Below are 11,269 nucleotides of genomic sequence, written 5' to 3' on the forward strand. Positions count from 1 at the left end.
TGCCATCAGTTTGTTTTTGCAGCCACATGAAAGGATGATGACATAGTTCTGGTAACTTTTAGATCAATATTTTTCATGCAATATAGTCAGAGATGTTTGACGATTAACACCCAGAGCAATAAGTATAATTCTTAGCCCACCCCTTATTTCTTTATATTTTGCTTACAAGCAGCCAGACGTTCTTGTATTTTTTAAAGTGGTCCTGAATGATAGTTTTCCAGGCTTTGCTCCAGAGCACATATTCTGCTGTTCTATTAAAAGAGTGTTGCTAGGGCAATTGTTGCCATCTCCCATTGTAATCCTGTGTTTCCTAACAACATCAGGCGTTTGATGGCTTCGAGGTGCTGGGAATCTCTCGCCTGCTGGAGCCGTCAGACATGGTCCTTCTGTCCGTGCCTGACAGGCTCATAGTCATGACCTACCTCAGCCAGATCCGCTCACACTTCACCAACCAGGAGCTGAGCGTGCTGCAGATAGAGCACAACAGCAGTAAGTCCAGTTACGGCGTCGCTCTCACCGGCCCGACTCCCACGAATGTGGACGCTGCTGCTTTCTGCATGGCCAGACTAAATGAAGGAGTGAGTCTAGAAGAGGGAGGAAGCAGCACGCTGGTGGTCCCGCCGCCAAGAGCTAAACGACAGCTTAAAGGTACTAGTATTATTCCCTCTGTATGATTATTTTATTATATATTCACCAAATAAGGTTAATTTTGCCCACTTTGGCTTTTTGGAACTTTTACAGTTTCTGTTGTCTTACCATAACAAACTGTGCAGACATAGTTAAAAACTTTTTATTATGCAAGCCCTTTCACACCATAAACCTGGGTTAAAAAAAAGAGCAAAAACAGCGAGGAGAGCAGAAAGGAAAGGAGCAAAGGTGGAAACACTAGTGTTTCCCAGGGTAACTTAGGAATGTGAAGTAGCAAAGTTAGAGCTAAGGCAACAAGAGGCACAGAAAACAGATCAATAAATCAAGTTCACAATGCCTCACTTAAGATTTTTGTTGGTTCCCAGAGATACCAGATGTGCCTTTTTAGTGCAAATGTGTTTAATATTCATTTTGGCTATAAATATTAGTCCCAGTAGAACAGCTGTGAAATTTATTATTCTTATTTAAAACTCCTGAATGTCCCTGGAGACACGTTATCTCAAATAGATTCATGAGCGATGAGGTCTGGCATGAACTCTGCGTGTTCTGTCAAAGTTGGAAAAGTTCTGATGAGTTCATATGTGAGAAAACCATCTCAGCCTTTTTCCTTCCTGTGCTGTTATCAATGGTTTGGCCTGGTCGGCATCCAGTTAGGACATCCAGTAAGTGATGTCATGTACATCTGTGCTTCAATCACGATGTAGTAATATTTAATATGTCATGACCATTAGGGCATTATTTTCTGCTGTGGCTCCTGGTAATCACAGACATCCACAAAGTGTCAATGGAGCAGATTCAGATACATGTTTTACTTTCACTTTGATAGTTCTTTCTTTGGCTTTTCATTTTACTGGATTAAGTACATATGGATAAATACTCTGTACCAAGTTTTCTGAGGCCTTAAAACAATTAAAGAAATATAACATGTAATCATTTGTCTGTCCTGCTTTTAGTGGAGGAGTCCATAACTCCAGTCCCGCCCCCACGGTCTCTTACAAAGGTAGTCAAGCCTGGGCCGGCTCAGGTAACACTTTGTCTTTCTTCCTTTATTATTTCCATCAGCAAACAAACTTTTCAGGCCAAAAAATACGTGAAACACTCTCAATTTTTACTTTGCATTTTCACCTCTGTTTAACTTTATACATCTGCTTTACTGTAGCTATATGAAAGTTTTATATTTCTTCTCCAGGATGAAAATACAATGTCTAACTCTGCAACAGAAAACACGAGTAATACAGGTATGAGCCTGCAGAGTAAGCCTTTTCTAACATTTGAAGCATTTGTTTTAGCACTCTTTCCCTCACTTTTTTCCCTACTCTGATTTGTGTATTTCAATTCTTGCAGAGTTTCAGCGTGCAGATGAGCCCCAGCCTCCAAAACAAGACGAGGAAACAATGGTCAGTCATGTGTTCTTCCCCTTTTCTGTTCTTTATTTCATTTCTATATCATTTTGATTCTCACATCATCATTAATTGATGGCTCCAAAAAGTACTGAATAACAGCTGTCCAGTTCATCATTCACATCTTATATTCTCCATCCTTTGACCTCTCTAATCTTTTTGACCCTCTTCTTCTGCTTCTCTTCGTATGTCCCCCTCCCCTTTCTGCTGTCCGACCCCCTCTTTCTGTTGATCTCTTTTCTTCCTCTGTTTGTGGCTTTCTGTCGTCATTCTGTATGTTCGTGTGTGGTTGTGTGTGTTTGCCTCTATTCGTCTGCGTGTCTTTGTACGTGTATGATGGTGGCTTGTGGTCAGTCTCTGCAGGACACCAGCCAGTATGTGTTGAGTGAGCTGGCAGCATTGGAGACAGAACAGAAGCACATCGACAGCAGAGCTGCAGTGGTGGAGAGACGACTGCGAAGTCTCATGGAAACAGGTGAGTCACTTAATTAAACCTCTGATAAGCAAGAAGTGAACGGTGCAGAATTCACTAAGCAGATTTAATCCAATGGACTTTTGCATTGATTAAGTGGTTGCAGTTATGTGTCATCACTGGATTACTCCTGTTTTCTCTTCCCTATCCCCTGGTCATAGCAGGTGGCTGCCCCTCCCTGAACATTGTTCTGTTAATAATAATAATAAAATAATAATAATAATATATTGTATTAATAGGCACCTTTCAGGGCACTCAAGGACATCTTACAATCAATGAAATAACAAAATCGAGTATATGGCGATTAAAAACACATCAGAGAATGAAAAAGTTTCAAAGACGAGCTGACAATCGTCTGAAAGCTCTAACTGGGGTCTAACAGAGGATGGTGGAGGTGGAGGATCCCAGAGTGGAGTAGAGCAAGCTGTGACAATGTGCAGAAGATCGGTGAGATACAGAGGTGCAGGGTTATGGAGAGACTTGAAAGTAAGAAGATGAATCTTAGAATTAATGCAGTATTTTGCAGGAAGTAGTAGAAGGACAGGATTTATATATTTTACTGAAGGAGTTCAGGAGCAGGCCTGTGTTAGAGGTCTCTTCTTGTCAAAAGGGAGTTCTTCCTCTCCAACATCACCGAGTGCTTGTAAGAGGGGAAGGTGGCACTATAAGACGCCAAAAAATATACATGTAAATGCATAAAAAGATGAACTAAATTGAACCGAACCTTAAATCTCCTGACCTGCATGCAGATGAATACCCTCCTCAGCCATGATGCTAACCTGCCTTCTACTTGTGATTATAATGAAGTAAATTCCAGATCCAGCTCTGTCTAGTTTACACTTTTTTTTGTTGTTAAATAGTATCTTGCATGTGGATCTTTATGTTTAATGATCTTTATCTTTATCTGTATTCAAATATTCACAAGCTTTCATGTCTTTTCTCTGCTGTTGCAGGAAGTGACCGTGATGAAGAGGAGAGACTGATCCAGGAGTGGTTCACTCTGGTAAACAAGAAGAACGCTCTGATCCGCAGACAAGACAACCTGGAACTGCTGTAAGACCTCCCACATATCAGTATACACATACTCATATACGTATATTTTACATTTGTTTTAAACCGACTTGTTCTTAACTGCATCTATAGACAAGAGGAGCAGGATCTGGAGAGGAGATTTGACCTTCTGACCAGAGAACTGCGCGTAATCATGGCTATTGAAGGTCATTAAAGTAGTGGAAACAAGTAATCTGTACAATATCAGTCAAAATGATTTACAGATAATAATACAAATCTAAATGGTAAAAAAAAATTAAAACACAATGAATTTGATCTTTTTGAGTGCTGCTTTTTGTGCAGACTGGCAGAAGTCACCCGCTCAGCAGCAGAGGGAGCAGCTGCTCCTCCAGGAGCTGGTGTCTTTGGTCAACCAAAGGGACGAGATCATCAGGGATATCGACACCAAGGAGAGACGGTCAGTATATGTAGGGTTATGTGAAAGAGACAAAGTGGGTTACAGGAAGATTATACATCCAAAAAACAAAAGAGATTAGTTTGTTATTTGGATCTTTATGCCTATCTATGATAGAGGGGTGCAGATATCCATGAGCTCAGCACCGTACCGTGCTTTTGTGTTTGCAGGGCCTTGGAGGAGGATGAGCGTCTGGAGCGTGGTCTCGAAATGAGGAGGAGAAAATACAGCAACAAAGAAAAATGTGTGTTACAGTGAGACGAGTGAGGACAAGCACAAACGGCTTTTACTCCAAAGCCCCAAAAGAGTACTTTTTTTAAAAATAGAAAGCTGTTTTTTAAGGATGCTGGGGCTCTGTATTTTCTTGTATTTAAAGTGCCTTGAGGACTGCTCTGAGTTTGACACTGCAAAACATATGTCATCTTCTCTGATAAAAAAAAAAAAAGAAATTCAAGTGTTCATTATTTTAAGTGTGTCTTAATATATAAGTATTGCTTGATTCTTTTCACCTATTTTTATTTATTTAAATTATGTATCTGACTGTTTTACATCTATTGCACATTTGCTTTTTGTGTGTTTCTGTTTCTAATCTGTGACTTTCAGTATTCAAACACTGGCTTATCCTCCATTGTGAAAAACGAGGCCAAAATATTTGCAGCCTTGAGGGGAAGTTTAGTTTACAGTTGTTTGTAATCTGCAGGTTTCTAGTAATGTCACCCTACTTGTCACTTCCCCGAGGAAAAAGTCCATAAACACGCCCGAGCATTTTGGATATCAAAATAGTATGTGGTAAGTCATGAGCTGGACTCGAATGCCCAATGTTGTTAGCGGAGGATACGTGTTTTCAGATTCAGGATGACCCCCTGCAGCCTCATGGAGCTCAAAGATGTTTCCAGCCTAAAGTTACACCTTGGTAACTTGCAGTCTTTGTGGATGTGATTGCTCACGTCTGCAATATTCACAGAAATCAAAGTGCTTTCCATTTCTGTGTCGACTACTGCATGCATGCTTATGGAGGTGTGCTAATAAAGTGGCACTGTGCTCCACAGCACCACTATGTATTCATACTGTAGCTGCGTATAATGAATCGAGGATGTTTGTGATGATGAAAATAAAAACATATCGGCTGGTTGCTCATCTGTCATGACTGTTTTCATCACTTAGTCTTCATCACACTTCATAGATTATGTAACCCAGGGCAGTAACTGTAATATGATCCTAATGTATAATCGTAACATGCTAAAATCACCCTGTGCACATAATAGCATAAAGGCATTGGACGCTACAAAAATATCCCCTAATGTGATGCTGCAGTGATCACAAAACAGACATTGCTGGATAGTGATCAATACAGCTGAAATCTAAATTTAACAACACTTCAGGGTAAATATCTGTTTTTACCTTGCTTGGTGTGTCTCAAATGAGGTTTGGTAATGCATCTCCAACTGGCAATCCAGCTGTGAGGAAATTACTTAAATTGTTAAGCCAAAGACGTCAAACTCATTTTACATCATGGGCCACATACAGCCCACTAGGGTTAAGTTGGTTGGACCAGTGTAGAGAAGCTTAACTACACATGTGATCTCTGAGATATCTTAACATAAGAAGGGGGGAAAGTGTAATTTTAACAGTTTTAACAGTGTACAGTTATTTCCCAGACTGCCCTGTAATTATAAAACAGAAAGCTATTGTTTATGCATAAAAAACAACCTTTTTCTTTTAGTTAAAAGCCCAAAATGTATGCTCTTCTTTAAAGTTTCCAAAGTTGTCCAGTGGGCCAGCTTTGACCGTCTGCCAATAAGTGATTTCCAGTATTTATGATTGGCGGTATTTAAACGGTTGTAAATGACTTGTTGGCCTTTAATATGTAAAACATATGTCAAATATATCTCTTGTGAATGGGATCGAGCCACTTTAAGCCAGAAAGATCATTTCTGCCACAGAGTAGAAGCTGCAATCAGTTTCTGGCAATTATTTATGCTTTATTTATGAATATGATACTCTCATTAACATGAAAAAATGTCTTTCTCAGAAGAGATCTGGCAAAGAGGGAAGCAACAACCATAACATAACAGTTGTATAAATATATTTTAAGTGCCAAAAACGATTGGATTGATTATAATGTAGAACACAGAAGTACAATAACGCAGAGTCATAAAGATTCTTACAAAACATGTAATTTCTTTATTTTATTTATAAGACCTTCGTAAATCCTGCTGACTGCAGACTATCAATATAACCAAAGATATTGATGAATTAAAATGTGAATATATACACTTAACTATATATTTTTGGCATTGTATAATCTATTTGACGTGTAGACTGATACTGATAAATCAGCTAACAAAAATCAGTTTAATAAAAGAAATTATAAGTCAGAGCCACTGTTTAGTATTACTGCACGAACACAGCAAAGAGCAAATGTAAACTGATGCAGCCCCAAAAGATCTTAATAGAGGCATGAAAATCGTTTTCTGTATGCGATTGGATGTAAGGTGCAGAATAACGATCTCCAGCATGTCCCTGGTGGTCTAGTGGTTAGGATTCGGCGCTCTCACCGCCGCGGCCCGGGTTCGATTCCCGGTCAGGGAACTAGCTTTTTCGTGTTCTATGATGGCTACATGTTTGTTTTCCAATTACACAACTACTTCTACTGGCACGGAGAGGCTAAGCTTCACCTGTTTTTTTTTTTGTTTTTTTATCTCTGACCCTAGTATAAAAATATTGAGTCATAACCAAAACTGAATATTTACTGTTATGTATTATGTTTGTTTGCACGTAGTCTTGTTTACACTCGTACCGTTTACCTGAATGAGCTTGTTTTTTGCGTGCAGTTACTGGACTTCATAGAGCATTAGAGCTAATCAGCTAATCACCAGGACTCACTAATCTGAAATAACTGACAGGATCGAGCCGATCCAAAGCGGGGTGAACCTGCACTCCTTTGTTAGCCGCCGCTTAGCTGGAGAACCAGCTGAAGTTGTGATTGCAAACCCTCACGTTTGTCATGCAGGTAGAGAACACCCACCCGAGGTGTTTCCTGGGTTTGCTGAGCTGCCTATTCTTGGCTGGTCTCTACGTTGGCAGTTTGTACGTCTGGAGAAGCAGCTCACCAAGGTATACAGCTCACCAACAGGCATGAGAGAAGTGCTGTTAGGCCAGACAACTAAACTTAAACTGTGCGTGCAGGGATCATCCCAGTGTGATAAAGCGTCGCTGTGCTAGTGTGCTGCTGGTCTCTGTAGTGTCACCTGCAGTTGTGAAGACATGGATACACTGGGCTGATGTCAAGGTGAGTATACTGTAGATAGTAACATTTCCCCTGGAGGATTTACCTTGTGACCCGACAAGTTTCAGCACTATGAGTTTAACTCAACTCTGTGACAATTTAAACTCCACCTATCGTTCAATTCTGTATCTGTTTGTTTATTTGTCCCGATTGTTACCTTTGTAAAGGATCTTTTCCATCAGTAATCTATACCAATCAAATCAAATCTGTGATTACTGCTCATCTAAAATTAAATGTTATGAACAATATTCCCAAAAGTATTTGCTTTTTTTTCTTCAAACTCAACTTGAACTTGAAATATCCGTAAGGTTTAATGTGATGTTGCTATGATGTAGCTATAACAGCTTCAACTTTTCTGGGAAGGCTTTCCACAGAAGAAGTGTTTATGGGAATTTTTGACCATTCTTCCATCCCAAAGGTGTTCCATCAGTTTGAGGTCAGGACTCTGTGTAAGCCAGTTAAGTTTTTCCCCACCAAGCTTGCTCATCCATGTCATTATGGACTTTGCTTTGTGCACTGGTGCGCAGTCCTGTTGGAGCAGGAAGGAGTCACCCTCGTCCCCAAACTCTTCCTATAAAGTTGGGAGCATGAAAATGTCTTGATATGCTGAAGCATTAAGAGTTCCTTTCACTGGAACTAAGGGGCTCAGCCCAACTGAAAAACAACCCCAGACTATAATCCCCCCTTCACCAAACTTTACACTTGGCGCAATGCAGTCAGACAACCACCAAACCCAGACCCATCGGATTGTCCATCATCCACAGAGCACGTCGCTATTGCTCTGGAGTCCAGTGGCGGAGTGCTTAACACCACTGTATATGACACTTTGCATTATTCTTGGTGATGTGAGGCTTGGATGCAGCTGCTCGGCCATGGAAACCCATTCAATGAAACTCTCTCCACACTGTTCTTGAGCTAATCTGAAGGCCACATGAAGTTCGGTGACTCGTTTCACTTCAGTGACTCGTTTAAACGTCATTCTCACGGTTTCTAAAACACATTTTGCCCTTCAGGCGGACGTGTCTGTGTGGGAGTTGATGGGACTTCGCATGGACGGTTTGGTTGCTGCATCCATATTACCTTTATTACTTACTATGGTAAGTCAGGGGATCCCATATCTGATTAACTTGATTCTGCATTCAAAATATTAATATAAATTTTGTTTAGCATACATTTGTAACATTTTGCTTCATTAGAGATGGAAAAGAATAGTACTGATTTCAAATTGCTTAACTGAGGGCACAAATATCTCTGAAGTTTTATATGTAGCGCACATTAAATACTTACAGATGAAAACCCAGGATTTATTTACATTTACATCATTAACATAAGATTTGTCAGAAATGAAGAAAACCATAGTCAATGAGTTTTTCAGTAGCTTCAAACAGTAATCTGTAGATCCCGTTTCTCTCATACAGCAATATATTTATGCTTAGCTGAGGCATGCTTGACATTTCAGAGATTTATTTCCATTCCTGCTAAGCGTGGCCTCAGCTTAGCTTTGCAACTTCCATTAAATGTCTACGTTCTGCAGTAATATCCCCATGGGCGAGTTTAAACCACACACTGACAAATGTACCCTGTAGTTTCCAGTTTAATCTTTTTTTTTTAATTTACATCCTCTAGATTTTATAAACAACTGGTTTTACTCTCCCACGTCAGGTTTTTTATCTCGGCCCACTGGTTCACTCCGCTATAGACAACCCCAAAGGCTTCACCGGGGAAATGCAGTGTGCACTGGGTACGTTTGTCTCTATAATAACTGAATGTTATGTTGGGTTAACTGGAATCAGAGAGCTGCACATGTGTGCTTTCATGCACTTCTCCCAGATGTTCAGTCATGGAGGCGGTGTGCGGGGGACGCAGTGTGGCTCAGAAACCAGGTGGTGGCACCAGTGACAGAGGAGCTGGTGTTCAGAGGGGCCATGCTTCCTATGTTGGTGCCCTGCACGGGACCCACAGGCGCTATCGTCACCGCTCCACTGTTCTTTGGAGTTGGTATGTGAAAAAGTTTTCAAACAGAAAAAAAAACCATATTTGCATATATTTGAACTATTTCAGATTAAATTTTAACACCAAGTTCGAGAGACTTCTTCTTCTCCCAGCAGTTCCTACATCCATGAACGCTCTCTGTGATCTTCCTCTTTTCCTCCTGCCTGGCAGCTCCATATTCACCCTCTTTTGTCCAATCCAGTCGCCACCCTTCCTCTGCACCAAGGAGGAGAGAATAATAAATGTTGCATTTTGTGCCTCATTTTTTCTTCCAAATCTATGTTTGCAAGTGTTACATTACATTTGGTTTGACTGCCTTTAATGTCAACTGCCTCATTTTAGCTCATTTCCACCATGTCATAGAGGAGCGACGCCTTGGGAAAGAGAGCATGAGTGTCATCCTTCTGGTGGCAGGTCAGTTAGCTGAAAAGGCAAACCATGTTGTCATGATCAGAGCAAGGTGACTCATTTCTTTTAGCTTGATTTTGATCATCTTTATGTGACATGGACTGATAAAACTAAAACTGAGCACTTTGATCGCATCTTTTTTTCTCTCACAGGGATGCAGTTCTTGTACACAACTGTTTTTGGTGCTTTTACTGCCTTTATATTCATGAGAACTGGTAAGATATGTGATCTATACGATAATTTGGTCACTCATTAGCCTACGATAATCAACCCATTTCATCTGAAATCTTTGTTTTGTTTTGGTTTTTTTTAAGGGCATGTTGTCGGTCCAGTTTTGTGCCATTCATTTTGCAACAGTCAGGGCCTGCCTGACATCAGCTCTGCCCTGCAACACCCTCACAGTTCAGCTCTGCTCTTCTCATATCTGATGGGAGGCCTGCTGTTTCTGGTGCTGCTCTTCCTGCTGACAGACCAGTACTTTTATGGTCCCATTCCCATCTGCAGCCTGGCTCCCCCTCCAGGGTTGGTTTGCTGAATGAAATCGAATTAAGTTAAATGCGCTCCAGCTCTCCTTCTTTTACTCTGGATTTCATTTTGTGATGTAAAAAGTTGCTGTTTTTTTTTCTTTTTAACAAAACTAAAAATCTATGCGTGTATATATGTCTATGCGTGGGTGGGTCAGCATGAGAGCAGAATGATTAGAGCAGTTTAGACATTTCCTGCATGGTTAAAAATATTTCCTACTGTATTGAAACTCAATGCCAGTACAACTTTCCCCGGTTAAAAGGGAGAAAAAGAGGTGTGTGTGTGTGTGTGTGTGTGTGTGTGTGTGTGTGTGTGTGTGTGTGTGTGTGTGTGTGTGTGTGTGTGTGTGTGTGTGTGTGCGTGGCTGAGAAAAACAGATGAACTGTGAAAGGGAAGGCAGTAGAAAAAAACACATGCAGACAGAGCGATGGAGACAGACACAAACACAGACGATGTTGCCAGAAAATACACAAAGGGAACCAAAGTGAGAGGCACAACTAAAACGTGTGCTATTAGGACAAATAAGGCTATGACAGTCAGGCTGTAGCAGTAAATACAGAAAGAAGTGAGGGAAAATGGTTGGAGTGGGCAGAGAAAAGGAAAGAGGAGAAATGTAAAGGAAAAGTGGAGCGGGAAGAAGCTTAAAGTATTTCCCCAGGGAAACTGAAAATGTGAAGTAGCAGAGATGAGGGAGAGGAGGTCATTCAGGGTCTGTGGAAATGGTTAAAGGTTGCATTGGACAATTAAGATTTATGAGTCAGACAGATGTTTACAAATTAAAACAGTGGGGGTAAAGTCACGCATGTTTCTGCACATGTACTACATGCATATCTTAGCTGTTCTTCAGTCAGTAAACTCTGGTCTTGACTAAAGTTTTTTTTGAATCCCATTTCAACTGGTAAGGTTTTCTTTAAGCCTTTATTAGATGGAAAAGGAGAAAAGTGGGGGAAATGACACGCAGGAGATGGTCTGTGGCAGATATGAACACAAACAGCCTTTGGCATACGGGCTGCCTGTTTAACCACATGTACAGACGCTCCTGCAGCAAAAAAAGATCAGATTTTTGTAGT

General features: G+C 40.6%; 2 protein-coding genes and 1 non-coding gene across 12 annotated transcripts in view; all 3 read left to right on the plus strand.

Moving 5' to 3' along the window:
• ehbp1l1b (EH domain binding protein 1-like 1b) overlaps positions 1-5,110 on the plus strand; it is a 30,073-nt gene extending 24,963 nt beyond the window's left edge. For 9 of the 10 annotated variants that reach the window (XM_085364606.1, XM_085364597.1, XM_085364599.1 and 6 more), the window contains 9 exons: positions 324-648; positions 1,602-1,672; positions 1,838-1,886; positions 1,993-2,045; positions 2,403-2,523; positions 3,474-3,573; positions 3,664-3,737; positions 3,874-3,988; positions 4,156-5,110. In XM_085364606.1, the coding sequence (XP_085220732.1) occupies positions 324-648; positions 1,602-1,672; positions 1,838-1,886; positions 1,993-2,045; positions 2,403-2,523; positions 3,474-3,573; positions 3,664-3,737; positions 3,874-3,988; positions 4,156-4,243 (996 nt within the window). In that variant the 3' untranslated portion in view covers positions 4,244-5,110. The remainder of the gene's footprint in view (positions 1-323; positions 649-1,601; positions 1,673-1,837; positions 1,887-1,992; positions 2,046-2,402; positions 2,524-3,473; positions 3,574-3,663; positions 3,738-3,873; positions 3,989-4,155) is intronic. The other variant, XM_085364598.1, reaches the window with a different exon arrangement.
• Positions 5,111-6,505: 1,395 nt separating this feature from the next.
• Positions 6,506-6,577, plus strand: trnae-cuc (transfer RNA glutamic acid (anticodon CUC)). Its single transcript has one exon. It is a non-coding gene; the product is annotated as a tRNA-Glu (tRNA).
• Positions 6,578-6,992: 415 nt separating this feature from the next.
• Positions 6,993-10,209, plus strand: LOC146624446 (CAAX prenyl protease 2-like). Its single transcript, XM_085363932.1, has 8 exons — positions 6,993-7,102; positions 7,175-7,277; positions 8,288-8,371; positions 8,937-9,015; positions 9,105-9,272; positions 9,609-9,680; positions 9,827-9,889; positions 9,989-10,209. Exons 1-8 carry the CDS (start codon positions 6,993-6,995, stop codon positions 10,207-10,209), a joined length of 900 nt encoding a protein of 299 aa, XP_085220058.1.
• Positions 10,210-11,269: the final 1,060 nt, after the last annotated feature.

This window comes from Diplotaxodon limnothrissa, linkage group LG10 (genome assembly GCF_057381915.1).
Source record: "Diplotaxodon limnothrissa isolate DT_005_m linkage group LG10, D_limnothrissa_male_GT1.1, whole genome shotgun sequence".
Lineage (NCBI taxonomy): Eukaryota > Metazoa > Chordata > Actinopteri > Cichliformes > Cichlidae > Diplotaxodon > Diplotaxodon limnothrissa.